We start from the raw sequence: 26,415 nt of genomic DNA on the forward strand, positions 1-26,415 counted from the left end.
TGGCCGCAAAGAAGATCCTTTACTGAGACCAATTTAAAACATTTCAGTCCTTGATTCAAACAAACTCCAACTCAGTGGACTGGCTGATGGCTGAGCTAGGCAAAGGCTTCATAGTGGTAAAAACACTCTCTGCCTACAATGACATCAAAATAGGTTCCTGTCTAATGCAAGTGTGAATGCACTCAGGGTCTCTGTCCCATCTTCTTCAGGGTTCGATTGAGCTAGAAGAGAAAGAAAAGCAAAGTTTGACATGGGGTTTTCACCAAACATTTTCCTCCGGGGTGCACGATCACCAGCTCAAGACTCGCCGGCCGCCCTGATGTCAGGGAAGGAGTCTCTGATGTGGCCACGAGTGTGTACCATGCGTGCGTCAAGACCCAGTTAGGTCCTCCACCCGACATTCATCTGGCCCCCACACTTCATGCAGATGGTCCTTCTACCTGCCCTTCACACTCAGCACGCACACACTCTACAGGGCCCCAGCCATTCTACAAACAGGAAAGGGATTCAGAGCGGCCAGACACACCAGGGCTGTGCTATCATCTTGCAGGAGGAGCCTGGTGGCATGGACACAGCATAGCAGTGACCTCTGCTGGAGGCCTCAAAGCACCAGGACACAGCGGCTCCGGCTATGGCCACAAAGAGACCCACACCCTTGTGTGTTTGGCCTGACCCACGAGCCCTCTCCTAGGTCACAATGCAGAACGCACCGCACCGAATCTGTCAAAACAGAGCTTCCTGTCCTCTGCCTGCAGGAACTGGTCAGACCTGTCTAAGCTGGAGAATAAGTGCCAAATAGGGAGGGACGGATAAGAGCAGGCAGTGAATCCACCCATATTAGGAAATGCCAGGGAGGGAGAGGAGAGCTGGCCACCCGCAGAGGGAGATCTTGGAAAAAGATGCTCCAGAGAAGGCTGACACAGCAACTCCAACAAGCCCAACCCCACTCCCCAAACCCCAAGCAGCCAGCCAGTCTAGCTCAGAAACTTAAAGGGCCAATTTCAGGCTTTCTTGAAAACAGAAACGAGAAATAAAAAATGTAAAACTCCCTACCCAGTTCCTAACCTCTATGCCCAGCCCACACACCACTGTCTCAGACCTCTCTCACCTCCTCAAATTTGTGAATCTGCCGGATGAAGAAATCCCCATAGCGCCTGGCGACCTTGGTATCTGCGATGTGGATCATGTCCTGCGGGAAAAGCAGAGTCAGAGAAGTGAGGTGGAGCCACTTTCGAACTTGCAAATAACCATGCCACAAAGAGCTAGATAAACCTCTACAGTGCTTTTCAAAAGCAAAGGGGGGGAAGAAACCCTCTGGAAGAGCATTACCAGTTAATTTCTTTCTTTCTAGATGGCTGATTTTCATTTTCTTCTTGTTAACTCATTTACTTTTATTCTCTAGTCTTTTCAACGAATATGAATCTCTTGGCAATAAACATTTATTTATTTATCCCCCCCCCCCCCAAGCCCCAGTAGATAGTTCTATGTCATAGCTGCACATCCTTCTAGTTGCTGGTTGCTGTATGTGGGACGCGGCCTCAGCATGGCCGGAGAAGCGGTGCGTCAGTGCGCGCCCGGGATCCGAACCCGGGCCACCAGCAGCGGAGCATGCACACTTAACCACTGAGCCACGGGGCCGGCCTGGCAATAAACATTTAAAACAGCATTTTATTCTCATACACTGTTGGTAAGATTGCAAATTGGTCTAGATTTTAAATTTTGTTTTTTAGCTCAAAATATTTTGTTGAACACCACTTTACTTGTAAATTCCTACACATTCTAGGTTAAGACTCAAGAACTTTCTGAATCTCTTTGATAATGATTTTTTTATGTCAAGGATGAAAAAAGAAAAGCCAAAAAACCCAGAAAGCAGCATTTTGCCAAAGATGAACTTGAACCAGTAAGAGGAACAATGATAACAACAAAAACACACAATTAAAAACTTTTTCGACTCAAGGACTTTAAATCATATTATTAATATTTTAACATATTATTAATTTAACCTGAATATAACCTGATAACAAAGTTTTATTTTTAATAACCAAATTGCTAATTCTTTTTTTTTTTTTATAATTTTATTTATTTATTTTTTCCCCCAAAGCCCCAGTAGATAGTTGTATGTCGTAGCTGCACATCCTTCTAGTTGCTGTATGTGGGACGCGGCCTCAGCATGGCCGGAGAAGCGGTGCGTCGGTGCGCGCCTGGGATCCAAACCGGGGCCGCCAGCAGCGGAGCGCGAGCACTTAACCGCTAAGCCACGGGGCCGGCCCAAATTGCTAATTCTTGAGCAGTGTTTTATTAAAGACTATCCGGAGTTAGGACTAGTTCAGCTGGGTCACTAAGCGATGACAGAGGGGTGTAGCAGGTTACTGATACCGCCAAAGAATGTGTATGTGTCAGGCATCTAGAAGAAACTCCAAAGGACTTTAGGTGGTTAACGTGATACTGCAGGGGAGACAGTTTTGTTTGATTTTTAAAAGCATGTTTTTAAACAACATTGAAAAACTTCCACTACTGACGTGTTTCTACTTTCAGTGAGTCTGTTCATGTCAGAGACAGCTAAGTTCTGCCAAACACCAAGTCTTCCAAAAACCATAAACTCTAAATGAGTACTCCGTTTAGCCAGACAAGCTTTCAAAAACAAAGTACCCAACTGACCGAGCAATTCTACCATCAAGTATATACCCAAGAGAGTATGGTCACATAAAGACTTATACACAAATATTCATAGCAGCATTATCCCTAATAGCCAAAAAGTGAAAACAACTCAACTATCTAGCAACCAATCAATGGATCAACAAAACGTGGTGTATCCATGAAGTGGAATATTATTCAGCCATAAAAAGGAATAAAGTACTGATACCTGCTACAACCTGGATGAAACTTGAAAACATGCTCAGTGAAAGAAGTTCAACAGAAAAGGCCACATATTTTATGGTTCCATTTATATGAAATGTCAAGAATGAACAAATCTACAGCGACAGAAAGCAGATTAGTGGTTTGCCAGTGATTGGGGGAAAGTGAGGATTGGGAATGACTGCTAATGGGTAAGGAGTTTCTTTCTGGTGTGGAATTAGATAGTGGAGATGGTGGCACAACGCTGTGAATATACTAATAATCACAGAACTGCACCCTTCAAATTGTAAGGTTTGTTATGCAAATTACATCTAAAAAAAACCAGTCAAAAAAGTATTATGTTTAGACCAACACACTTCCTGAAAACAACTAAAAACGCAGGATAATTTAAAAAAATCTCCTTATAGCATCAAAGAGCTGAAAAAAGAACTATTTAAGAGAAAACAGAAATCATTCTAAGCAAAGCCTCCTCTGCCCTGAGCCAGGGCCAGTCTAACAGAAGACTCTCCTTGTAATGCTGGGGTCCCAAAGGGCCATCCCCTCAAGCTATAGGTGAACCAGAAGTGAACTGCCATCCAACTCGTGACACCAAGCAAAGGCTGCCAAGGGGAGGGGGATATAAAAGAAAAAGAGACCCATCCCTGAGACCTTATAAACACAAGGGGATTCTTCTGACAATCCGTAGCCTAAGCTTATCACCTGGCTGGTCCAGGGGACCTCAGGCTTTGGGCTCAGTCTATGGTGGTCCCAGAGCAATAACAGCCCCAGCCAGCTTGAAGGGGCAAAAGCAAACCCCCCAGAGGAATGAATCTTCATCCTAGGCTTCAAAGAATGCCAGCAGTTTCTCAAGAACAATGAACCACATGTAGTACCAAAATAACCAAGCACACAAGGAAACACTGCACCATGAGTAAAAAAAAATTACAGAAAGCAAGAAATAGAGCTGAAGAGATTAATTAGGGATAGAATGAAGGATCAAAAGAAAATTATCCATAGTGGAGGAGACAAAACGATGGAAGACGGGTTTAAGAGACATGGAGGACAGAGTGAGGTCTAACATATATCAAATAAGAACTCCAGAAGGCGGAGAATAGAGAAGAAACAATATCTAAGAGATACCAAGAATATGAGAGGTGAAAGATCCAGTCTACTGATTTTAACAGGCTGCTGTAAGTCCATATCAGGGTTCCAAATATGTCTGAGTAGAACGTTTTTTTTTACTTCTGAGTATACGTACGTGGGGGAAACAAAGAGGGGACGTGATATTTAATGCAAAGAACAATTCTAGAAGTCTAGCATATTTTAAGTCTGAAAAAACTCATTAACAAAACAAAACAACTTAGTTCTTTAAAAAATCTCATTAAGAGATTAAAATGTCCAACTTGAAATTAAGATCCCAACAGTGACAACACTGCTCCTCAATCCGCCTCTCTCCTGAGAGGAAACCACTGCCATGCTGCTTGTGCATCCTTCCAGAAGTAACTCTTTGCATACACAAGAATATGTAAATTATATATCACTTAAAAAAAAAACTTAGGGCTGGCCCAGTGGCATAGTGGTTAAGTTCGTGCGCTCTGCATCGGCCGCACGGGGTTCGCAGGTTTCGATCCCAGATGCAGACCTATGCACCGCTCATCAAGCCACAGTAGCGGCGTCCCATATACAAAATAGAGGAAGATGGGCACAAATGTTAGCTCAGGGCTAATCTTCCTCAGCAAAAAGAGGAAGACTGGCAACAGATGTTAGCTCACGGCCAATCTTCCTCACCAAAAAACAAACAAAAAAAAACCCCAAAACTTAAATGGACCATTGACAGCCACTCTATAAAAACATATGTGTACTTTCTGTAATAGCCAAAAACCACCCAAATGCCCATCAACGTAAGACTGGAAAAACTGGCGTCAATCACCGTGGTAGCTGCTGGACTATCACAGAGCAGCAGGCATGAATGAACTGCTATACACGACGATGGTGGACGGTGACTCTCTCAAATATAATGCTGAACAAAAGAAGCCAGACACAAAAAGAGCACAAACTGGGCAATTCCATTATATGAAATTCAAAAGCAGGCAGCACTAATCCAGGGTGGAACAAGTCAGGACAATGGCTTCCACTCGCCAAAGCACTTCCAACAGTCTACAAAGCACCCTCTGCTTTCTCCTCCAACCCCATCTCCTGCCACAGCCACCACTCTCAGGCCACTCCAGCCACACTCCAACTGTCCCTTGAACATACTGGGTTTGCTCCCGCCCCAGGGCCTTTGCTCTAACTGCTCCCTCTGCCTAGAACTCTCTTCCTCCAGATATCTGCTTGGCTAATTTCCTAACCTCTTTCAACTCTTAGCTTAAATTTCACTTTCTCAACAAAACCCATTCCGAGCACCTTATCCAGTACTACAACCTGCGTCTTCCACCACCACTACCCTTACTCCCAAGCACTTGGCAACTTCTAACCCATTACACAATTCGCTTAATTATAATGTTTATTGTCTATTTTTTTTACACTAGAATATCAGCACAAGGGCAGAAATCTTTGATTTTGTTCACTGATGTATCCCAAAGGCCCAGAAGAGTGACCAGAAGACAGTGGCGCTTAATCAATATTTATTGCTGAATGGGTGAGCAGAGAGCGCCCCACAGCACCCAGCCCAGGGGGCAGCCATACCTTATCGATGTAGAAGTCAACCTCAGAGGCTGACTGAAACTCGCCGTCTAGGGCGGAGATGCCACTGGTCCACACCAGGTTCTTCATCTTGTGTTTGAAGACAAGCAGCTGGATCCGGAACTCCTGCTCTGTGAGGTCGAGGAAGCCAGCCAGCTTGGCCACAGGCATGGTGGTGTAGAGCTTGAGGAAGCTGCGGATGGTCGAGAGCTGGGCCTGCTGCTGCACCTCATCGGAAAACACCTTCAGCTGCTGCAAGAAGGGCTCCTTGTGGTAGTTGGGGTGCACGTGGTCGTAATTGGGCACTACAGGCGACAGGAATTTGGGGCAGGAGTAGCTGAAAAGCTCCTCGTAGACCTGCGGGTCACCCTTCTGCATGCGGAGCATCTTGTCCCCGTACTTCTCCCGCAGCTGGAGGTGAATGCTCTCGTCTATACGCATGGGGTACATGGTGAGGGCGATGGCCAGCAGCGCGTGCATCTGCTCATTCTGCTTGTTAATCTGGGGGTGGGGAGAGAGATGCGCACAGGCTCAAATGAAAAGGACCTTCTGAGGTTCCCACTGCCAACGCGGCCCCACTGTCCTCCCAAGTACTCTGCACAGATCCGACTTCTCCCTTTGTCTTACCCCAGCCAGTTAACTTTCCCAACGTCTCTCCCAATCCTCCGTCTAGCTCTACTGAACTTCTGGCCTAGTTCCAGGTCCTCCTTAGTTGTCTCCTGGATTCTTTACTGGTATCTCTGTCTCAGTCTCTCCAGTTCACCCCACACATCACTGGCAGGTCAATCCTGCCACACCAGTTATGATCAAGTCACCCAGAAACCTTTGATAGCACCTCAATACCTTAGCTGGGTAATGAAGGTTACCCCAGAATCTCACACCCCAACTCAACTACTCTCCTGCCCTCCAGCCAAAACGGTTTATTGTGCTGCTACATCACCGTAGTTCCAAGTCTCAACACCTTTGCTCTGCCTAAAAACCTCCTCCCAACTCTACACACGTCTTAGACCCATCTTGCTCCATGGCAAAGCTTGAGGACAATACCCACATCTAACTCATTTTTAAACACCCACAGCCCAGTGAACACTCAGAAAATCACTGCTGAATAAATAAATGTAGGCACTGTTGGCGGATAAAAGTGAAACAAAAGATACTGTCCTTATTGTCAACTGTCAAGGTGTTAACGATCTCTGAGGTAACAGGCATAACGAAACAAACTCTTAAGAGTACGCCAGCCATTAAGAAATCACGGTGTTGAAAAGGCATACAAAATAGCAAAATTTTGGATGGTGTGTACTGAAAACTGTTGTCATAGGTGTCAAGGGGTCAGCTGGTCAGAGGCCCCCTTACCATCTCATACTTGTATGTGGTCCTCTGGAACATGCTCTTGGTCCTCTGGATGTAGAGGAGGATGTTGGCAAAGACCCGGATGGCATCCTGGTAGCGACGCATCATCAAGTATGCAAAACCCACGTAATAGTACGTGGTGACCTGGCACTCGGGCACACGGGAATACATGCTCTGTGGAAGGAGGTGGGGGAAGCATCCATGAGTCCCCAGACCAACAGACCAATTCACCCCAGATGGGGTCTGAAAGCTGGCAAGGCCTAGTGTCAGCTGGGGTGAAAGCACTGAGCTCCCCGGGAGAGGCCCTGACCCATGCAGAGGAAGGCCCGGTTCTGGAGTCAGGGGCTTTGAGTGCAAATCCTATGGTTCACCAATTAAGCTATGTGACCCCAGGCCTCCATGGCAGGTGACCCTAAAGGTGACAGGTGACCCTCAAGTCTCTCAGCTCTAAAACCTTCCACACCTCAGTTTTGTATTCCTCCTTGCTTTCTACTTTCTTTTTCAAATAAGCACTATAAAGGAATAGATAGATAAGACAGAAAGACAGACACATGTCAGACAAAAAGGTAGCCATCTGTCTGTGGCTAGGAAAAACAACCACAGCTAATCATATCATTACCATCTTATAATTAAGTCATCTGTTAATTCTTTAAGACCAGTGAAACTTGAATGTAAAAATCTGCCATTATCACTCTGTTTTGAAAACAGAATCAAATGACTGCTGAATATGTTAAGTATTATTAAGCACCAGAGAGACACCCCTTGTCCAGTTCAGATTCTCACTGCAGTGGCTTCTCCAGTTCTCTTTTCAATTTTCAACTGGCCTGGGGAAGCATCCTCCTTCTCCTCCCTGAAATCTGTCCTAATAGGTCAGAGTTTCTCTAGAAGCAGACAGACTTGCTGGCTCTGGGAAGGCGGGCGGGGACTGGGAATTACCTTCTTGTTCAGTTCGATATTCTCCAGCACCTTGATGGCCTGGTAGTAATCCCCCAGCAGGGAGTGCAGACGCAGAAGCCCCACCAGGCTGAAGTAGCCAAGCATCTTGTAGAGGGAGTGCCGTCCATACTCCCCAGCCACGCTCTCTGGGTCGCCTGAGAGAGAGAGACACTGTGAACACTCAGCAGGGGCAGGTGAAGGACGGCAAATAAACTCACTCAGTAAACTCTGTGGGCTACCAGGCTCCACAGCTTCCTGCAATAGGGAAACACTCCGCCTCTGAAGGAACACCAAGAAACAGCATGGCTGGCCTTAAGCAGATCTTACATTTACCAACAGTTGCGTGGAGGATGACAGCTTTTTTGGGGGGGTCTTGACATAAGAAAAATTTTTAGGGCCGGCCCCGTGGCTTAGCTTAAATGCATCGACGCGCCACTTCTCCGGCCATGCTGAGGCCGTGTCCCACATACAGCAACTAGAGGGATGTGCAGCTATGACATACAACTATCTACTGGGGCTTTGGGGGGAAAAATAAATAAATAAATAAAATCTTAAAAAAAAAAAAAAAAAAGAAAAATTTTTATATTTTCAAGTATATGGGGAAGCCATTCTGGTTTGAACCCAATTTGGCCTGAACCTTATTTAAACAAGGAAGCCTACCTTACGACCTGTCAAACACTGTCCATCTGCTTTAACCTGCAGTAGGGAAAGTCCTCTTTGAAGACAGGATCAACGCCTCCCTCCCTATGGCACCAGGCTCATGCTGAACGAATGCTGGGCATGCGCTAGTCTAACAAACTTCTCCCTGAACCCTTGAAGGAATGTACCGCCGTCACACTTGATGACGTATCTTTGTTCTGAAATGGTACGTAACTGTGCCGGAAACTGCTCTTCTCTGGAGCGCGTTCTTCCCTTGTGAAGGCTGGGACTCCTGGGCTATAGTCCTCAGTAAGCCTTGACTAAAACTCTCTTCTTTTCTTTTGCAATAGAATGATTATTGATTCTGTCGACATTTCCAACACACTTGAGAACATGAGAGGGCCTTATCAGTAACAGTTACTCACCAAGGCCCCTCCTTTCAGGAAATCCACGAAGTCAAAGCTATTTTCCTAATAAGACTAACACGCTATTTGCCTTTCTCACTCAGTTGACACGTGCACTGATGGTGCAAAAACAACAGTAGGCAGAACTACTGACAACTGAGCATAAATCAGGCAGCAGCATCAAACTATACCAGCAGTCAGTGTATTCTTCACCACACACACTTGCAGTAAAAGAACCAGCCAGTTTTTTCACAAAACAATATTTTTACTTGAAAGAATGACTGACACACAAATGACAGTTATTTAGATTTAACCAGACATTTCCTCACAGATGAATGAAGTGAGCCTGTTACACTTCAATAAAGAAAACTGATAGTTTGCTGCCAATGAAAATTTGAGCTTTTAAGCAAAAATCAGAAGTTTATAAAATATGTATCTGCCACTATGAGCTCAGAGGCTTCTAAATAAAGACTTATCTAATGAGGTTGATGGCAAAAGTAACAGATGTGTTTTTTTAAAACTGTATAATAAAATGTCAATATTTAGAAAATCTTAGGGCTTTGGGGGCAAAGAAAATGAGGAGGATTGGCAATAGATGTTAGCTCAGAGCCAGTCTTCCTCAGCAAAAAAAGAGGAGGATTAGCACGGATGTTAGCTCAGAGCTGATGTTCCTCACAAAAAAAAAAAAAAAGAAAATCTTTATAACTCAGCTAACCAATATCTGACAACATCATGCATGGGTAAAAGATACATTCAAGCTGCAGGGAAGACCAATAAACCATGCGCTGCACAACGATGTTTCAGTCAACGATGGACCACGTATATGACAGTGGTCCCACAAGATCAACACCACAGAGCCTAGGTGTGTAGTAGGCTACACCATCTGGGTTTGTGTAAGTACACACTATGAAGTTCGCACGACGCATTTCTCACAGAATGGATTCCCGTCGTTAAGCGGTGCATGACTGTATAACAAAGTAAAAGCTCACTGAAAAGGTTTCGGATTCCTTACTGCAACCAACCCGGAAGAAACTACCACTTGTCCAGTTTTGATGTAGTATCAAAGAATAGCCGTACTACCTGAGAAGGCTGTTAAGATACTCCTCCCTTTCCCGACTAAGTATCTGTAAGGCCAGATTTCTCTTAACTACTTCAACCAAAACAGCATATTGCATCAGACTGAATGCAGCAGCAGGATGAGAATCCAGCTCTCTTCTATGAATTCAGATACTAAAGAGATTTGCAAAAATGCCAATCTTCTCACTGAAAAATTTTTTATATCAATAAACTGTGATTTTCAATCTTTTAAGAGTGTAATGTGGTCTTGACACCAAGAAGTTTGAGAAGTGCTTATCTAAACAAAGGCCTTGGAGACACGGTAGGAATATTTACAAATGCAGACCCCAGGAAATGCTGGTTTTGTCAGTCAGCCAACAGAATGCCAAGCCCAGTAGCCCCCAACATCAGCCCTTGGCCACTGTTGACACCCAAACACCAAAGAGGAGCAGCCTAAGAGACGATAACTCCTCTGCACTACCTGCAGTCTCTATTCACTTGGAACAGACGGCAAGCAGCACTCACCTCCGCTTGTGTACACCTCCAACTGCCGGTTGATGTTGGACTTGTCTACCAGGGAGTGAAGGACATTGAGGACACTGTGAACATTCCAGATTTTGGGATTGGAACGGAGAAAGTCAATCTCCTCCTCTGACTTCTTGGCAGTCTTACAGCGGTACTGACTGAATGACTGGAACTGTTGAGGAAGAAGGGAAAGATGCAGCAGATGCCAAACCCAGTGCCAGCCCAAGTGCACAACGCTGTGCATTTATCTTTCATTAAGCTGTGAATTTTGTTCATTACTGAATATGTTCCTTATTCCACAGCTAAGTAAAAATCTGTGAGAGGTAGTTTTTGGAAAAAGCATTCAATTTGGAGTCAAACACAGCCTAAAGTCACTTAATATCTCTGGGCTTCACAATGCAGTCAACTTGGCAGCCAGAATCAGGTGGCTTGTAACAAATCTATTCATATTGGCTTTGCCATGCCAGCGTCAAGATTATGAATAACGACACAGTGGAGATGGCACAGGTATCTGTGTCTGTCTTCCCTTCCAGAGTTGACCATCAATTCACCTGAGTCACCTCTGTACTAACCACAGCGCCTGGCCAAGTGTAAGGCACATATAGGGGACATAACACAGGTATTCTGGGGGGACCGTGGTTTTATCTGGGACCAGCGTCAGGCTGGCTCCATCAGTCACCCAGAGAAGAGCACAAGAGACCTACCTACCTACTCAATCAGAATTTTTAAAAGCTCCTTGGCTGATACTGGTACACACACAGGTTTGAAAACAAGTAACCTAGCTGGGCCAGCCCCGTGGCTTAGCAGTTAAGTGCGTGCGCTCTGCTAGTGGTGGCCCGGGTTCATATCCCGGGCGCACACCAAGGCACGGCTTGTCCAGCCATGCTGAGGCCGCGTCCCACGTACAGCAACTAGAAGGATGTGCAACTATGACATACAACTATCTACTGGGGCTTTGGGGGAAAAAAGGGAGGAGGATTGGCAATAGATGTTAGCTCAGAGCCGGTCTTCCTCAGCAAAAAGAGGAGGATTAGCATGGATGTTAGCTCAGGGCTGATCTTCCTCACAAAAAAAAAAAAAAAAAAAGAAAAGAAAACCAGTGACCTAGAATCCAGATCCTAAATGACCTAAGATTGCTCTTCAACTCTAAATATCATCTTCCTCTAAGAGTACAGAAGAAAAAGTTTCCAAACTGACAATGAACAAAGAATAGTATCCAGAATATAGAAGGAATTCTCCTAAGTCAATAAGAACAAGATAATCCAACAGAAAAATGGGCAAAGGATACTGATGATCACTTTAGTCAATTAACAGGGAAAATGCTTAATCTCTTCAGTTATCAGAAAAATGTAAATTAAAATGAGATTACCATTTCTTAAATCAGACATACCGATGACATACAGTACAGAAAACTTGCTCTCAAACGCTGCTGGTAGTAGTATAATTTGATACAGCCTTTTGGGAGGGCAGTATTACTATTTATTAAATGCAAAGTGATTGAAATGTTCTATATCTTGATTGTGGTAGTGTACACATTTGTCAAATCTCATCAACTATACACTTAAAATTAATATATTTTATTATATGCAAATTATGACTCTATAAAGCTGATTTAAAAAATCTTATAAAGCAAATATCTTTCAACCAGCAATTCTAGTGATCCCTAGAGATATACCTACGTGTAACACATACAAGGATACCCACTGATTCACTATTTGTAATAGTGAACACTGAAAACCCAAATATTCGGCACCACAAGAGCAGTACATCCATATCATGTACACGGCACAAAAGAACAAGGCAGATCCTCTACGCAGACATGGTAAGTGTTCCAAGTCACAACAAATTACACAACGTAGTATGATATCACTTTTCAAATGAGCTATTTTTATATGTACACATTTATGTAAATGCCTGAGAAACACTAACGTGGTGCCTATCTTTCCAGACAATGATGCCTCTGCAATGGCAAGGAAAGAAGACACTTTCACTTTACCTGCAGTTTGAAAAAGAAAAAAACTTTTCATCAGTAATAACACATTCATATATTACTCGTATCAATAAAAGTAAGTGAAAGAGAGTGGCGGGGAAGAGGCATCTACGCTGTGGCATCTACCTGGCCCTCAATGGCCAGTCTTTGTGAGAAGTGAGAGCACTTTAAGCCCCTTAATAAGAGAACACCAGCTAAATGCAGGGAATGATGATTATCTTAAGGAGGATGGAGAATCTTAGCACAGATGATCCTCCTCGACTTGCTGTGAGTCGACAAGACTGCCAATCTCCTAACATAGAGGCTGACACAAGCCCAGGAGCAGAGAGCAAACAAGGCCAGGGTGGTTTGTGGCCCTCGCTGCACAACGGCAGTGAAGCCCCATCTTGAGCAGGAAGCCTTTCTCAAAGAGCCCAGGAAGGTTTCCTCAGCTCACCAATCACAATTTATCAGCACTCTGTATTCACAAAGTCTCTCTGGTCCATGGAACTCAAATGGTTTTATTCAGAAACTGACTTCTCCTGAAATACCCACAGAGAGATATACTATCCCCCTAAAACACATGGAAAATGAATTTTTCCAAATTTAACTATTTTATGGTTTTCAGTCTATATTATATAAGAGTAAAACCAGGCTAAAAGAAGGTAGAGAACAAGGATGATGATATTGACCACCCTAACAAGCAGGCACTATCTCCCGCGCAATCATTCTGTGACAGGCACTGCACTAAGCACTCCCTATGTAGTACCCTGGGAATCTTCCCCATCATCCCTGTTTCAGAGAAACCAAGGCACAGTGTGCTTAGGTAATCTGCCCAAAGTCCAGGGCTAGAGGACAGCAAGACCTGAACGTTTACCCCCAGGCTACACAGCTGCTACACTTTACATCTGGCACGGTTCTTAGTGGAAATCTTAACATCACCCCGAGGTAGGCGCTATTTCCGTTCTGACAATAACGTTCTACTTTACTCTGAACTAGGACATACTCAGGTAACCACTATCACAATCGAGATACAGAACATTCTTGTTTTGTAGGTGAGGAAAGTGAGGCTCAGAAAGCTTAAATAATGTCACTGTTACACAGCTACCAGGTGGCAGCCCCCAGACTAGCACCCACTTCTACCTGACTCCAAAGCCTGTGAAGCCTCTGTTCTTCCTGCCAGACCACCTTTCAAGGTCAGGTAAGAACTTGGTGAAAGTCAGGAGTTCAACTCTCTTAGGCCTCACAGACTCTTCAGAAAACCACGACATAGGAGTTCACCACCATGGGATATTTACACTATGATGGGGACTTTTTTTTTTTCTGAGGAAGATTTGCCCTGACCTAACATCTGTGCCAACCATCCTTTACTTTGTATGTGGGTCATCACTGCAGCACGGCCGCCAACGAGTGGTGTAGGTCCACGCCTGGAAACTGAACCCAGGCCACCAAAGTGGAGCACACCAAACTTAACCACCAGACATGGGGCCGGCGATGTGGACATTTTTATACCATGCATCTTTTTTTTTTTTTTTTTTGTGAGGAAGATCAGCCCTGAGCTAACATCCATGCTAATCCTCCTCTTTTTGCTGAGGAAGACCAGCTCTGAGCTAACATCTATTGCCAATCCTCCTCCTTTTTATCCCCAAAGCCCCAGTAGATAGTTGTATGTCATAGTTGCACATCCTTCTAGTTGCTGTATGTGGGACGCGGCCTCAGCATGGCCAGACAAGCGGTGTGTCGGTGTGCGCCCAGGATCCGAACCAGGGCCACCAGTAGCAGAGCGCGCGCACTTAACCGCTAAGCTATGGGGCCAGCCCACCATGCATCTTTTTAACAACACAAACAATGGTAATAGCTGCTGCTTGTTTGGACCAGTTACTTCAAATTAGGCCAAGGCTGGCCAGATACCTGATAGATGAACTCATCGATGATATCCCAGAGCCACTGGTTGGGTAGTTCAAGGGGAGCAGGACCATCAGCATCTGTGAAGATCACAGAAAAGTCAGACTCAGAGCAGTGACTATGCCCATTCAGTCAGGCTGCAGAACACACTCTGTAAGTTCTCTCTTAAAAGGACTATGAATCATAAGATTTCCCCTCTTCCCACCTGCATATTAAAATCCTGCTAAAAAGAACTGGAGGCCAATACTAGACCTCACAATAACCTCACCCCCACCCCCTTGGCCAAACCTCAGACTCACTAAGAATGTAGTTGAAGAGATTGCAGTAGTTGTAATAAGATTCAAACCTCTGTTCCAAGGAGGGTCCTCCCTGTAAAGAGAACAGAGACATCAGGACACAGATATTTAATTTAAATGTATTTTTATGGTGACAGTTGGTAACTAGACTTATTGTGGTGGTCATTTCATCATGTATATAAATATCAAATCACTATGATGTACACCTGAAACTAACAGGATATTTTATGTCAATTATACTTCAACTAAAAAAAAAAATGTTTTACTCATGGCCTACCATGACAAGTGAAACAAATACCTGAGAACTGACGTCTGCTCTCTTCTTAGTAGGCAAAGAGTACTCAAGTGAGAGGCAAGACAGTAAGCGCTACAGCAGTTCAAAGGAGCACTGAATGCCTGACCACAACGGTCAGGTTTTATGGCAACAACCTTAACCGACAGTCAGACAACAGCCATGCAGATCCAGCAAAACACAGGAGAGAGGGGAAGGTGTTTCAGGAAAAACAGTACTAACAAAGGCAGAGAGCCAAAATCACGGCACTTAAAGGTTGGGGGGTAAAAGCAGACAACACTACACTGGGCTACACAGGCCAGGAATGCAGAGGTCTTGCAGTGCCAAACAAGAATCTAGTCCAGGGGGTCAGCAAATCCACCAACACTTGTGGAGGGGCCAGCCACACGGCATAGTGGTTAAGTTCTGCATGTTACACTTTGGTGGCCTGGGTTCCCAGGTTTGAATCCCAGGCACAGACCTACACCACTCATCAGTGATGCTGGGGCAGCGACCCACATATCAAGTAGAGGAAGACTGCAACAGATGGTAGCTCAGGGCTAATCTGCCTCAGCAAAAAAATAAAAATAAAAAAAATAAAAAAAATTAACAGGAACTCAGCCATGCATACTCATTGTCTATGGCTGCTACAAAGGCATAGTTGAATAGATTCAACAGAGATCATTATAGCCCTCAAAGCCAAAAATACTTACAATCTGGCCCTTTACACAGAAGGCTGCTGACCCCCGATCTAAACTTTATGTTGCTGGCACCTGAGAATGACTGAAGGTTCCTGAGCTGGGGAACAACATGATCAATGATGTATTTGTGATGGGATGGGAAGAACAGTGCCTTGGAGATTTAGCCCCACAGCTTACTAACTGTGGGGCTCTTACAAGGCATTTAATCTTTCTGTAAAATAAGACTATGTAGTTTAAATGCCTAATATAGTAAATGCTCTTTTTTTTTTTAAATGGTGCAGCCACTTTTTTATTTTATTTTTTTTTGTGAGGAAGATCAGCCCTGAGCTAACATCCGTGCTAATCCTCCTTTTCGCTGAGGAAGGTCGGCTCTGAGCTAACATCTATTGCCAATCCTCCTCCTTTTTTTTTCCCCAAAGCCCCAGTAGATAGTTGTATGTCATAGCTGCACATCCTTCTAGTTGCTGTATGTGGGACGCTGCCTCAGCATGGCCAGACAAGCGGTGTGTCAGTGTGCGCCCGGGATCCGAACCCGGGGCGCCAGTAGCGGAGCGTGCGCGCTTAACCGCTAAGCCACGGGGCCGGCCCAGTAAATGCTCTTTCGATGAAAAATCTCCCCCTGGGGTTTTAAAATTGGTCATGTATGTGAAAGTGCCCCCTCTGGTACCCAGCAAAGAGGTTATGGGGTCAGTAAACTTTTGCTGAATCTTCATCTACAGACCAAAGGGAAGACTAGAGGAACCAGCTATACCATGGGTTCCGATGCCACGGCATCCCCAAAGAAGCCATGTTATACAGGCTGCTAGATTCTCAGCCTAGCCCACAAAGTACCTGAGCCATAGCATCAATGGTAGGAAGGACTCTTTACTTTCTATCAGCTAAGATAATCAGAGACCTCACTGGGATGCCAGAAAAACGTGGCCCCTCACTACCTTAGCAGCAGGAACTCCTCCGGCTACCACCACTGATGGTGGCTCCTGTGCCAAGGCAGGCGCTCTAGTCAGGTCAAGTGGTCCTCAGGAGGATGAGAGGTGAGTAACTGTGAGAAACTGGGAACTTCTGAAGTGGAAATACTCTTAAAATTGTGGTGCCAGTTTCCTTTATGTACACATGCACACACACGCTCCAACAATTAATGTGTCACCATCAAAGATGAGGCACTGGATGACAGTAGTGAACAAGATCAAGCCTATGCCCTGGTGGAGATTACCCTCTAGGAGGGGAAGTAAACAAAAACCAAAGAAACAACACAATGCCAGCTAGTGCTACGTGCTCTGAAGTGCCACAGAGCATGGCGAGGAGCCCAGAGGAGAGAGAGTTGTAGGAAACAAGAGGAGAAAGGAGTCAGGGGTCAGATCAAGCAGGACCATGACCAAGATTTGGGATTTTATTCTAAGTATGATGGGAAGTCATGATAGGATTGTGAGGAAGGGAGTGACCTGATGAGACTATGTTTCAAAGGGCTCATGTTGGTCACTAGATTGAGAATAAACTTAAGTGGACAGAAATGGAAACTGACACCAGGTGAGCGGCTATGCAGTAGTTCAGGCAAGAGATGATAAAGCCTTGAACCGGAGTAGCAGCAGTAGTGGTGGTGAGAAGTGGCTGGTTTCAAGATGTATGTTGAAGCTAGAGCTGAATAGGATTTGCTGCAAGGCTGGAAGTTAAGTGAGAGAAAAGTCAAGAACGATGCCAAGGTTTTCAGTCCAAGGAACTGGGTGAGTGGTGATATCATCTACTGAGATGAGGAACAGGTTTAGAGGGAAAACAAGAGTTCAGTTTGGGGCATATTAAACTACAGATGACTTATGAGACAGCCAAGTGGAGATGGCGAGCAGGCTGTTGGCTACACAAGGCTGGATTTGGAGAGACTGGACCTAAAGATAGAGATTATTAAGTCATTGGTGTATATAAATAGTACAGATGGTATTTCGAGAGACTTAGGGCACTCTAAAATTCAGAAATCAGGAAGAGAAGAATCGAGCAAATACCCAAAGTTGAGAGAACGTGGTAGAAAGAACAACGGTGTCACAGTAAGACCGGCCTGGGTTCAACGAGTTTTGCCCCTTACTAGTTGCGTGAATGTGAGAAAAAGCAACCTCTATACACCCTGGTTTGCCTACTTTGCAGGATCACTGTGAGGATTAGAGATGTGTAGATGTGTGCCAAGTGCTAGCACTGTGTCTGGCAAATAGTGACAGTTTCATGTACGTTTCAGAGGGCAGGAGGCTCAGTGGCAATGCACTGAAGGGAAAAAGCAAAGGCAGCCCAGGCAGAGGCAGCAGAAGGTGCCTGGGAACATACTATTAGGGCAGCCTGCAACCCAGTGCATGTGGTAAGTGTCCAGTCAAGGAGAACTGTGGGGATCCAGAGATTAAAAACGACGGACAGGCTATGCAGTGTTCCAGTTTGTCTGGAACAGATACCCAGCTTTCTGGGTTCAATCATTCCCTCCATCGTTTCTTAAAAGAATGCTCAGAAAACATGCCAACCACTCTTAGGCACCAAACCAATGCAAACTAATGATTGTGTTCCAGGGACAAAAATAACACAGAGTTTAAAAAACTGCCAGCAACATTTAGATACTCACACTGACTTTGGCATATATGTGCCTGTAGTATAATTCTTTGTACAAAATCAAGAAGACAGCATCTGAAAGAGATGGCAGAGGAGTGCTTTAGTAACCCATAAAACTAGCGTCTCCTGGAAGTTCTCGCCCTTTGAGGGGAGTAAAGCGATAAACACAATTTCAGAGACTAAACAACATCGAAACTCTAACGCTTTTACCCCAAGAATATGTGCAACAAAAAAATTCATTTCTCATTTTACTCTCTCAGCCTCATCATAATCTCATTCAGAGTCATTTCCCTACACCGTTTAGAGATTTTTGCCATACAGTTTCTTAAATAAACCAGCATATAAATAAATAGTAACATGCTCCATAGAACGCAATTTGACACTATCAAAATTGCAAACACATGGGTATCTTTGACACAGAAATCCTATTTTAAGGAATTTAGCCCACTGATACAATACAACCATTAAAAAGAAAGAAGGGGGGAAAAAAGCTCTTTGGGTATTGATGTTACGCAGAAAAGAGTTGACAAAGCAGGTCTGAGACTGCTGTTCTTGGAAAGGCCTGCTAGTAAAGTTGGTCCTTGGCTGGCATCTGGGAACCTAGATCTCAAGAGGGTTCCCACCACCCTGATAGGGGTGTTCTGCTGTGCCAAAACTGTTTGTGCAAACGTATGACTTACACTGAACACCTGCTTTCGTTCTGGCAGTCTAGAATTTCGGTACATGCTAGGCAAAGGGTGTGCCTACATGACTAGCCCCCAACGAAAGGCCTGGACACTGAGTCTGTAATAAGTCCCTCTGGTAGACAACTTTTCACACACGTTGCCACAAATCCTCGCTCGAGGAATTAAGTGCACCCCGTGAGACCCCACGGGAGAGGACTGTTGGAAACTTGCGCCTGGTTTCCTCTGGACTGCGCCACAGGCGCCTTTGCCCTTTGTTGATTTTGCTCTGTATCCTTTTGCTGTAAATGCTGTGGGTACAACTACACACTGAGTCCTGTGAGTCCTCCTAGCAAATCATCAAACCTGGGGGTGGCCTTGGTAATCCCGGAGATGCAGAATACTCTCTGAAAATATAATAAATTTTTAAAAAGGTAAAGAAAGGGGCAATTAGTCTATGTAAAAAAGGAACAAAAACTACCACCATCTACAATAGCACCAAAAAACATGAACTACTTAGATCTAAATCTAACAAAACTTGTGCAGAGTTTGTATACTTTGACAAGAGATTTTCAAATATTGAGGTATATGCGGTAACTATTCGGGTTCAAAACTGATTTGGCTTAAACTAAAAAGGCTGACTTGGGGTCGGCCCAGTGGCGCAAGCAGTTAAGTGCGCGTGCTCCGCTGCGGCGGCCTGGGGTTCACCGGTTCGGATCCCAGGCGCGCACCGACGCACCACTTGGCAAGCCACGCTGTGGCAGCGTCCCATATCAAGTGGAGGAAGATGGGCAGGGATGTTAGCCCACGGCCAGTCTTCCTCAGCAAAAAGAGGAGGATTGGCAGATGTTAGCTCAGGGCCGATCTTCCTCACCAAAAAAAAAAAAAAAAAACCTGACTTATGGCCTATCAAACACACATTGTACATCTGCTTTACTTTTTTTTTTTTTTGTGAGGAAGATCAGCCCTGAGCTAACATCCATGCTAATCCTCCTCTTTTTTTTTTGCTGAGGGAGACCGGCTCTGAGCTAACATCCACTGCCAATCCTCCTCCTTTTTTTCCCCAAAGCCCCAGTAGATAGTTGTATGTCATAGATGCGCATCCTTCTAGTTGCTGTATGTGGGACATGGCCTCAGCATGGCCGGAGAGGCAGTGCGTCCGTGCGTGCCCGGGATACGAACCCGGGCGTCCGTGCGTGCCCGGGATACGAACCCGGGCCGCCAGTAGCGGAGTGCACACACTTAACCGCTAAGCCACGGGGCCGGCCCTGCTTTAACTATTAAAGAACGTACTCTCTTAAGAATGCAGACTTCCCCTTCTATGCAGCCCTATTGGTAACGTCCGGATTAGTCATTCCTATTTGCTTATGTACGCATAGAGTAAAAAGCAAGAATAAACAAGAAAATGCTAACACTAGATGGCACCAGAGAGAGAAACTGAAAACTCAGGGAAGGAAGTGGGAAGGGGATTTTTATACCAAAGCTCCTTTTATACCAAGAGTCCTGTGAATCCTTACCTGTTTAAAAATACGTATCATGGGACTCCTATTGTTCTTAATATACATGAGATTACATTCTTTATAGGCAAATAGGCTCTATAATATAGGCTCTATATTAAACATAGAATAAAGTCTGAGCAACGTAACATTTCTTTCTGAATGAGTTCTACACCTACGTAATGATGATACTAATAGTAAGTGTTCAAAAACGCTAGCTATAACAAAAGACTTGTACACTGAAAACTATAAAACATTGTTGACAAAAACTGAAGACCTAAATGAATGGAAAGACATTCTGTGTCCAAGGACTGGACTTAATGTTAAGACGGCAATCCTCCCCCAAATTGGTCTTCAAATTCAATGCCATCCCTATTAAAATCTCAGCTGGCTTCTCTGCAGAAATTGACAAGCTGATCCTAAAATTCACATGGAAATCCAAGGGACTCTGAAGAACCAAAACAATCTTGAAAAAGAAGAACAAAGTTGGAGGACTTAAATGTCCCAATTCCAAAACTTACTACAAAGCTACAATACTCAACACACTGTGGTATAAGCATAAGGATAGACACAAACCAATGGAGTCAAACTGAGAGGCCAGAAATAAACCCTTACATTTACATGATAACCAATTTCGACAGGGTGCCAAGAAAACTCAATGTGGGACGATTGGTCTTTTCAAAAATTGGTGATGGGACAGCTGGATATCCACATGCAAAAGAATGAAGCTGGATCCTCCTACTTCACAGCATATATAAAAGATACCATCAGAAAGTGAAAGGTAGGAGGAGGCTAGAAAGCCCATTCCAGAGTGACTGTAATGAACCCCGAAATTAGACGGAAATGGAAACAAGTCAGGACAAAGATCTGGGTTTCAGCTTTCGCTACATGAGAGATCTGTCCTCTTCATTTATTCAGCCTTCATTCAACAAGTTATCTACTAAGGGTCTACTATGTACCAAGCCCTGGCGAAACAAAATGGTGAGCAAAACAGACACAGATCATCAAGCTTTCCCACGACGCCCAATCATAGAATCCCATCCAGCATACAGGACAGAAAGAGCTCACACCTACCGTTGCCAACTTGTGGAGCAATGGCTTCAGCCTCAGGCCAAGGTGTATTCTTGAAGAATCTTTCTGTCAGCTTGGTCCAACTGAAAACCAAGAAGAAACATTCTAGAACCCCAAAAGAGGAAGGACCTGAGAGAGGCAACCCTCTCATTTTACAGATAAAGACCCAGACTCAGAATGGGGAAGATGTCACAGAAATAGAGCCAGGGCCAGAGCCTTCCAAGTCTACAACTTTTCTCAACCCAACCCTGTACCTCAGACAACCTTTCTTAATACATAACATACTCCTTTTATATCAATTAGGCACCCACCAAGCTCCTCAGGATCATCTCCTCCCTCTGTATCATGGACTCTAGCCACATGCTTGCTGTTCCCTGATTCGAGAACTACTTTTTAGACAGTCCCACCCCCTCCCTTAGCAATACTGGTTCCACTACCTGGAGCACTGTGCCTCCTCCCCCTCTCCAAACATGGCAGCCAATCAGTTTGATGCAGTCTGATGCCACAACAGACCTAGAGCATCCAACCCAAACACTGCTGCCCAAGATGCTTCACAACCCCACCAGACGTTTCTATTCATTTTCTTTCTCCCAATCCCTTTAGCAGTTACTGCAACTTTCCTCCACTCTCCTCAAGCCCCACCTTTCCCTCTTCTTTGGGTCTTAGCTCAGCATGGAAACACGCTCAAGTCTCCCTTCAAAACACAGAACAAAACAGAAAGCGTCTCAAGGACCCCATAAGTCCTCTACACTTACCAATTCCCTTTTCTCAATCCCCATTTCTTAACCCACTGTCACCTGGCTGCTGCCTCCGCCACTCCACTGAAACTGACCTTGCTAAGGTTACCAAGGGCCTTCTGAATCACCAAATTCAACTGGCTCCTTTCTCATCTCAACCTTACCAGACAGTTAACATTTGTTGACCATTCCCTTCTTCAAAGTCTCTTTTCTCGTTAGTTCCTGTGACCCTTCTCTCTGCTGATCTGCTGCCTACTTTTCTGACACTTCTCTTTGCTCATTTACTACTACTACTTTCTGCTGTCCCCTTTACTGTTTCCTCTTTCTTTGCCCACATTCCCACAGGAACTTATTTCCCAAGGTGCCAGCCATTCTCACTACATTCTCCTAGGGACAGATCTACCACATGCGAGGCTTCAACTACTGTCTATATTTGCCTTCACTGTCCAATACAGTAGCCACTGGCCACATGTGACTAAAGAACTGAATTTTAAATTTTAATTAAATTTAAAAAACAATACTTAACTCAGTTATTGGAAAACTTGAAAGTATATTTGGAACAACTTGGGTATGTGAATCTACTTTTCCAACTGCCAATGTTATGAAACCTAAATAGAGTTCAAGTATTTCTGATGCACAGAAATTAAGATGTGCTATAAATGTAAAATATAGGATTTAGAAGACTTAGTACAAAGAAAAAGTAAAGTATTTCATTAACAGTTTAATACTGATTATATGTGGAAATATTTATACTGGATTAAATAAACTGTTAAAATTAATTTCACCTGTTTGTTTTTACTTTTTTAAAAACGAAGCTGATGAAAAAACTTTAATTACATCAGGCTAGCATTATATTTCTATTGGACAGCGCTGGTCTGTACACTTCTAACCAGAAAGACCCAGGGGATGAAGGAAACACAGGTCAGGGATGGGTGAACAGGAACTCACTGATCCAACAGGCCTTTGGCTATTCGCCTTATCCACCCATCCTTACAGGAACTGCTTAAATTCTACTTCCTTGGTGATGTCTTTCCTGACTATCTCAACCCTGACTGACTGTCTCGTCTCTGATGCCCGCTGCACGAGGGCAGTCCCCTCAAAACCAGAAGAAATCACTCAAAGCTTGGCTCACCCTGTTACACACTGAGAAGTTGTACAGGACAGTTTAGAAACTAGGCTCTGGTCTCAGACTGTGCAGGTTCAAAACTCAGCACATCCACTTAACTAGCTATATGACTTATCCTTTCTGTGCACTGTTTCCTCATCTGTAAAATCAGGGGAACGATAGTATAGTAGGCCCCCCTTATCCGCAGGGGGATATGTTCCAAGACCCCCAGTGGATGCCTGAAACTGTAGACAGTACCAACTCTATGTATATTACTTTTTTTCCTATACATACATACCTATGATAAAGTTTGATTTATAAATTAGGCACAGTAAGAGACTAACGACAACAATAATAAAATAGAACAACTATAATAATATACTGTAATAAAAGTTACTGCAGATTTTAGCAACTTCAGTATACGTGCTCTTTCTTAAGTCAAGAAACTTTCACGTTTTCACTTAAAGGAAGCCCTTTACGGCTTCTTTGGCATATCTGAATTGTCAGCATCACTACTCTTGCACTTTGGGGCCATTATTAAGTAAAACAAAGGTTACTTGAATACAAGTATTATAATACTGTGACAGTGGATCTGACAACTGAGGAAGCTACTCAGTAATTAACAGGCGGGTAGCATATACAATATGGATATGCTGGACAAAGGGACGATTCATGTCGCAGGAGGGACAGCATATTTCATCAAGCTCCTCAGAATGGCCCGCAATTTAAAACTTATGAAGCGTTTATTTCTGGAATTTTTCCATTTAATATTCTCGGACCGCGATTGACTGTGGGTAACTGAAACCACAAAAAAATGAAACCGTGGATGAGGGTGAACTACTGTACCTACTTCTTGGGGTTACTGTGAAAGGTAAATAAGTAAATACAGGAAAAGCATGCTGAACACTGCCTGATATATACCGATTATACACACTAATTGCTATTATAATGATTGACACTGACATTATTTTAGGCCTTGTACAAGTTATGGGGATACACAGACCAACAAAATAACATGTCCCTAGCCCCAAGGAATCACAGAAACCCCTTGGACACTCTCTTTACAGAAAAATGATTAACCATCACCCCTTTTTAGGGGCAGCATCACCAAGCCAGTCCCACTCAGAAAGAGGTCATTTCAGCCAGCAGCCAGTACCTGTTTTCATAGATGTCCTGGATCTCATACACTTTCTGGTCAATGACATCACTGGAGACACGGCTGGCCTGCAGCTCATACACCTTCTGGTCAATCAAATCCGAGACGGTCTTGTGGAAATACTGGATGAAGTTTTTGATCACTTCGGGGATCACCTGGTAGGTTTGCTGTTCATACTGCCGTTCGTAGGCTAAATCCTGCTTTGGATCTCCTAGAGGTTGGATATAATCAACACTTTACAAAAGTGCTTTCAAACCCATATATATGACATAACAAAAGGACAATCCCATCCCCCAAACCAAACTCTATAAAATCGATATAATTCCCTTTTAAACACTCAAGGGATACAATCCTCCTAGGTCACTCTCAATCCCATCACTTTGTTTCTTCAGAACATTAACCACTACTTAGTTATTTATTTACTTATTATCTGTTTCCCCACTAGAATCTAAAGTCTATGAGGGCAAGAAGCTTGTCTGTCTTGTACCCAGGGGCACCCTCAGAACCTAGAACAATTAACACGTGTGTTGGAGGAGAGAGGAAGACTGTAGTAAGGGGGGGTTAGTAGGTACTTAATATTTTTTGAATGAATGAATGATTGCCGTTTTCTACCTCTATGGCACGATGCAAGTTACTAAACTTCTCTGTGCTCAGTTTTCTCATCTCTAAAACGGACACCACACTAATTTACGTACTTTATAAAACTTTTGTAAGGACTAAATTAAATACTTCACGCAAAGTACCGGGACAATGCATGGCACTTACTAAGTGCTAAGTCAAGCCAACTCACTAGGACATTTCAGGAAACGTCAAAAACCTTCCATCTGGGGCCGGCCCCGTGGCTTAGCGGTTAAGTGCGCGAGCTCCGCTGCTGGCGGCCCGGGTTCGGATCCCGGGCGCGCACCGTCGCACCACTTGTCTGGCCATGCTGAGGCCGCGTCCCACATACAGCAACTAGAAGGATGTGCAGCTATGACATACAACTATCTACTGGGGCTTTGGGGGAAAAATAAACAAAATTATTTTAAAAAAAAAAAACCTTCCATTTGGACTTGGTTTGAATCATTAATTTTTCACAACAAGATTTTCTTCTTCGGCTAATAGTTTAAACAAAGAAACCACAGCCAGGATAGCGATTCCTCCCTTCTGAGACTTGGAAGTGGACCATGAAAAAGGCCTGGTTTATGAGGTTCTATACCACCCTCCTGCTGAAAGCTAATAACTGACGCCAAAGCTGGACCATCAAGAAGCAGTTTTAAACAGCCGTGCGTTAGAGCTGTTGCAAAACGTTAATAAAGGTGCCAAACCCTAAGTTGCCGTACCTAGCTAGCCAGACCAACCTGTAGTCTCACCTGTATGCATATCATAGTCGCCCGGGTAAGCATACGGATCATAAGCAGCCTGTCAACGAAAAGAGACAAAAACAAGAACAGTCACCAATTCGTGAATCCAAAATGCTCGTTCTAGGGCCTACGTGCCACGCAGGATACTAAGGATACAAAAGTGGATGAGACACAGTCCCTGCCTTTGAGGACCTCGCATGGGAGCAAAGCGAAAACAATGACAACACAACGTTAGGAGCGCAATAAGGCAAAGCACGACAGACCGTGGGAACCAGCGGGATTCAAGACCGAGCGCAGACCATGAGAAGAGCTCAGTTACAGAAACACAGAACCCCATAACCAGCCTCCGTGCCCGGTCTTGGGAAAGGAGAGGACGAAGGGACCGGCCCTGCGAAGTGGGCGGGTAGAGACAGGGCTGACGAGGAGCCAGGAGCTGTGGCAGCAGCATAGGGGCCGCGCAGGCAGGGAGGCGGGCCGGAGCCGGTCGGCCCGCGGGGCTCCCGGAGACGCCCGGACACCGCCTGCCCGCGGGGCCCAGCATCCAGAGAGCCCTGCCCCCGTCGCGGAGCCCAGCACACTCTTAGGGTCGGGTTACCTCGGACTCGTAATCATCAGCAGGGTAAGACATGGCTGCGGCGCTCACGAACACCGCGGGAGAGAGCGAAAAGACCGTCCCGCCCCGCGCGGCGAGGCCGGAAGTTC

General features: G+C 44.6%; 1 protein-coding gene across 2 annotated transcripts; it reads right to left on the minus strand.

Moving 5' to 3' along the window:
- On the minus strand, positions 1 to 26,411 carry EIF3L (eukaryotic translation initiation factor 3 subunit L). Of its 2 annotated transcripts, XM_058568386.1 has the most exons (13): positions 26,309 to 26,411; positions 25,723 to 25,771; positions 24,371 to 24,581; positions 21,376 to 21,455; positions 18,157 to 18,218; positions 14,598 to 14,667; positions 14,305 to 14,378; positions 10,425 to 10,596; positions 7,801 to 7,955; positions 6,868 to 7,038; positions 5,521 to 6,018; positions 1,109 to 1,189; positions 1 to 221 (listed from the first exon to the last, which is right to left on the minus strand). In XM_058568386.1, the coding sequence occupies exons 1-13, from the start codon at positions 26,339 to 26,341 to the stop codon at positions 183 to 185; spliced, it is 1,695 nt and encodes a 564-aa protein (XP_058424369.1). In that variant the 5' UTR covers positions 26,342 to 26,411; the 3' UTR covers positions 1 to 182. The 2 variants fall into 2 exon arrangements, with proteins under 2 accessions (XP_058424369.1, XP_058424371.1); XM_058568388.1 differs by lacking the exons at positions 21,376 to 21,455; positions 25,723 to 25,771; positions 26,309 to 26,411 and having other exon boundaries at positions 24,371 to 24,449.
- Between the last annotated feature and the right edge of the window lie 4 nt (positions 26,412 to 26,415).

Source organism: Diceros bicornis, chromosome 25, assembly GCF_020826845.1.
Source record: "Diceros bicornis minor isolate mBicDic1 chromosome 25, mDicBic1.mat.cur, whole genome shotgun sequence".
Lineage (NCBI taxonomy): Eukaryota > Metazoa > Chordata > Mammalia > Perissodactyla > Rhinocerotidae > Diceros > Diceros bicornis.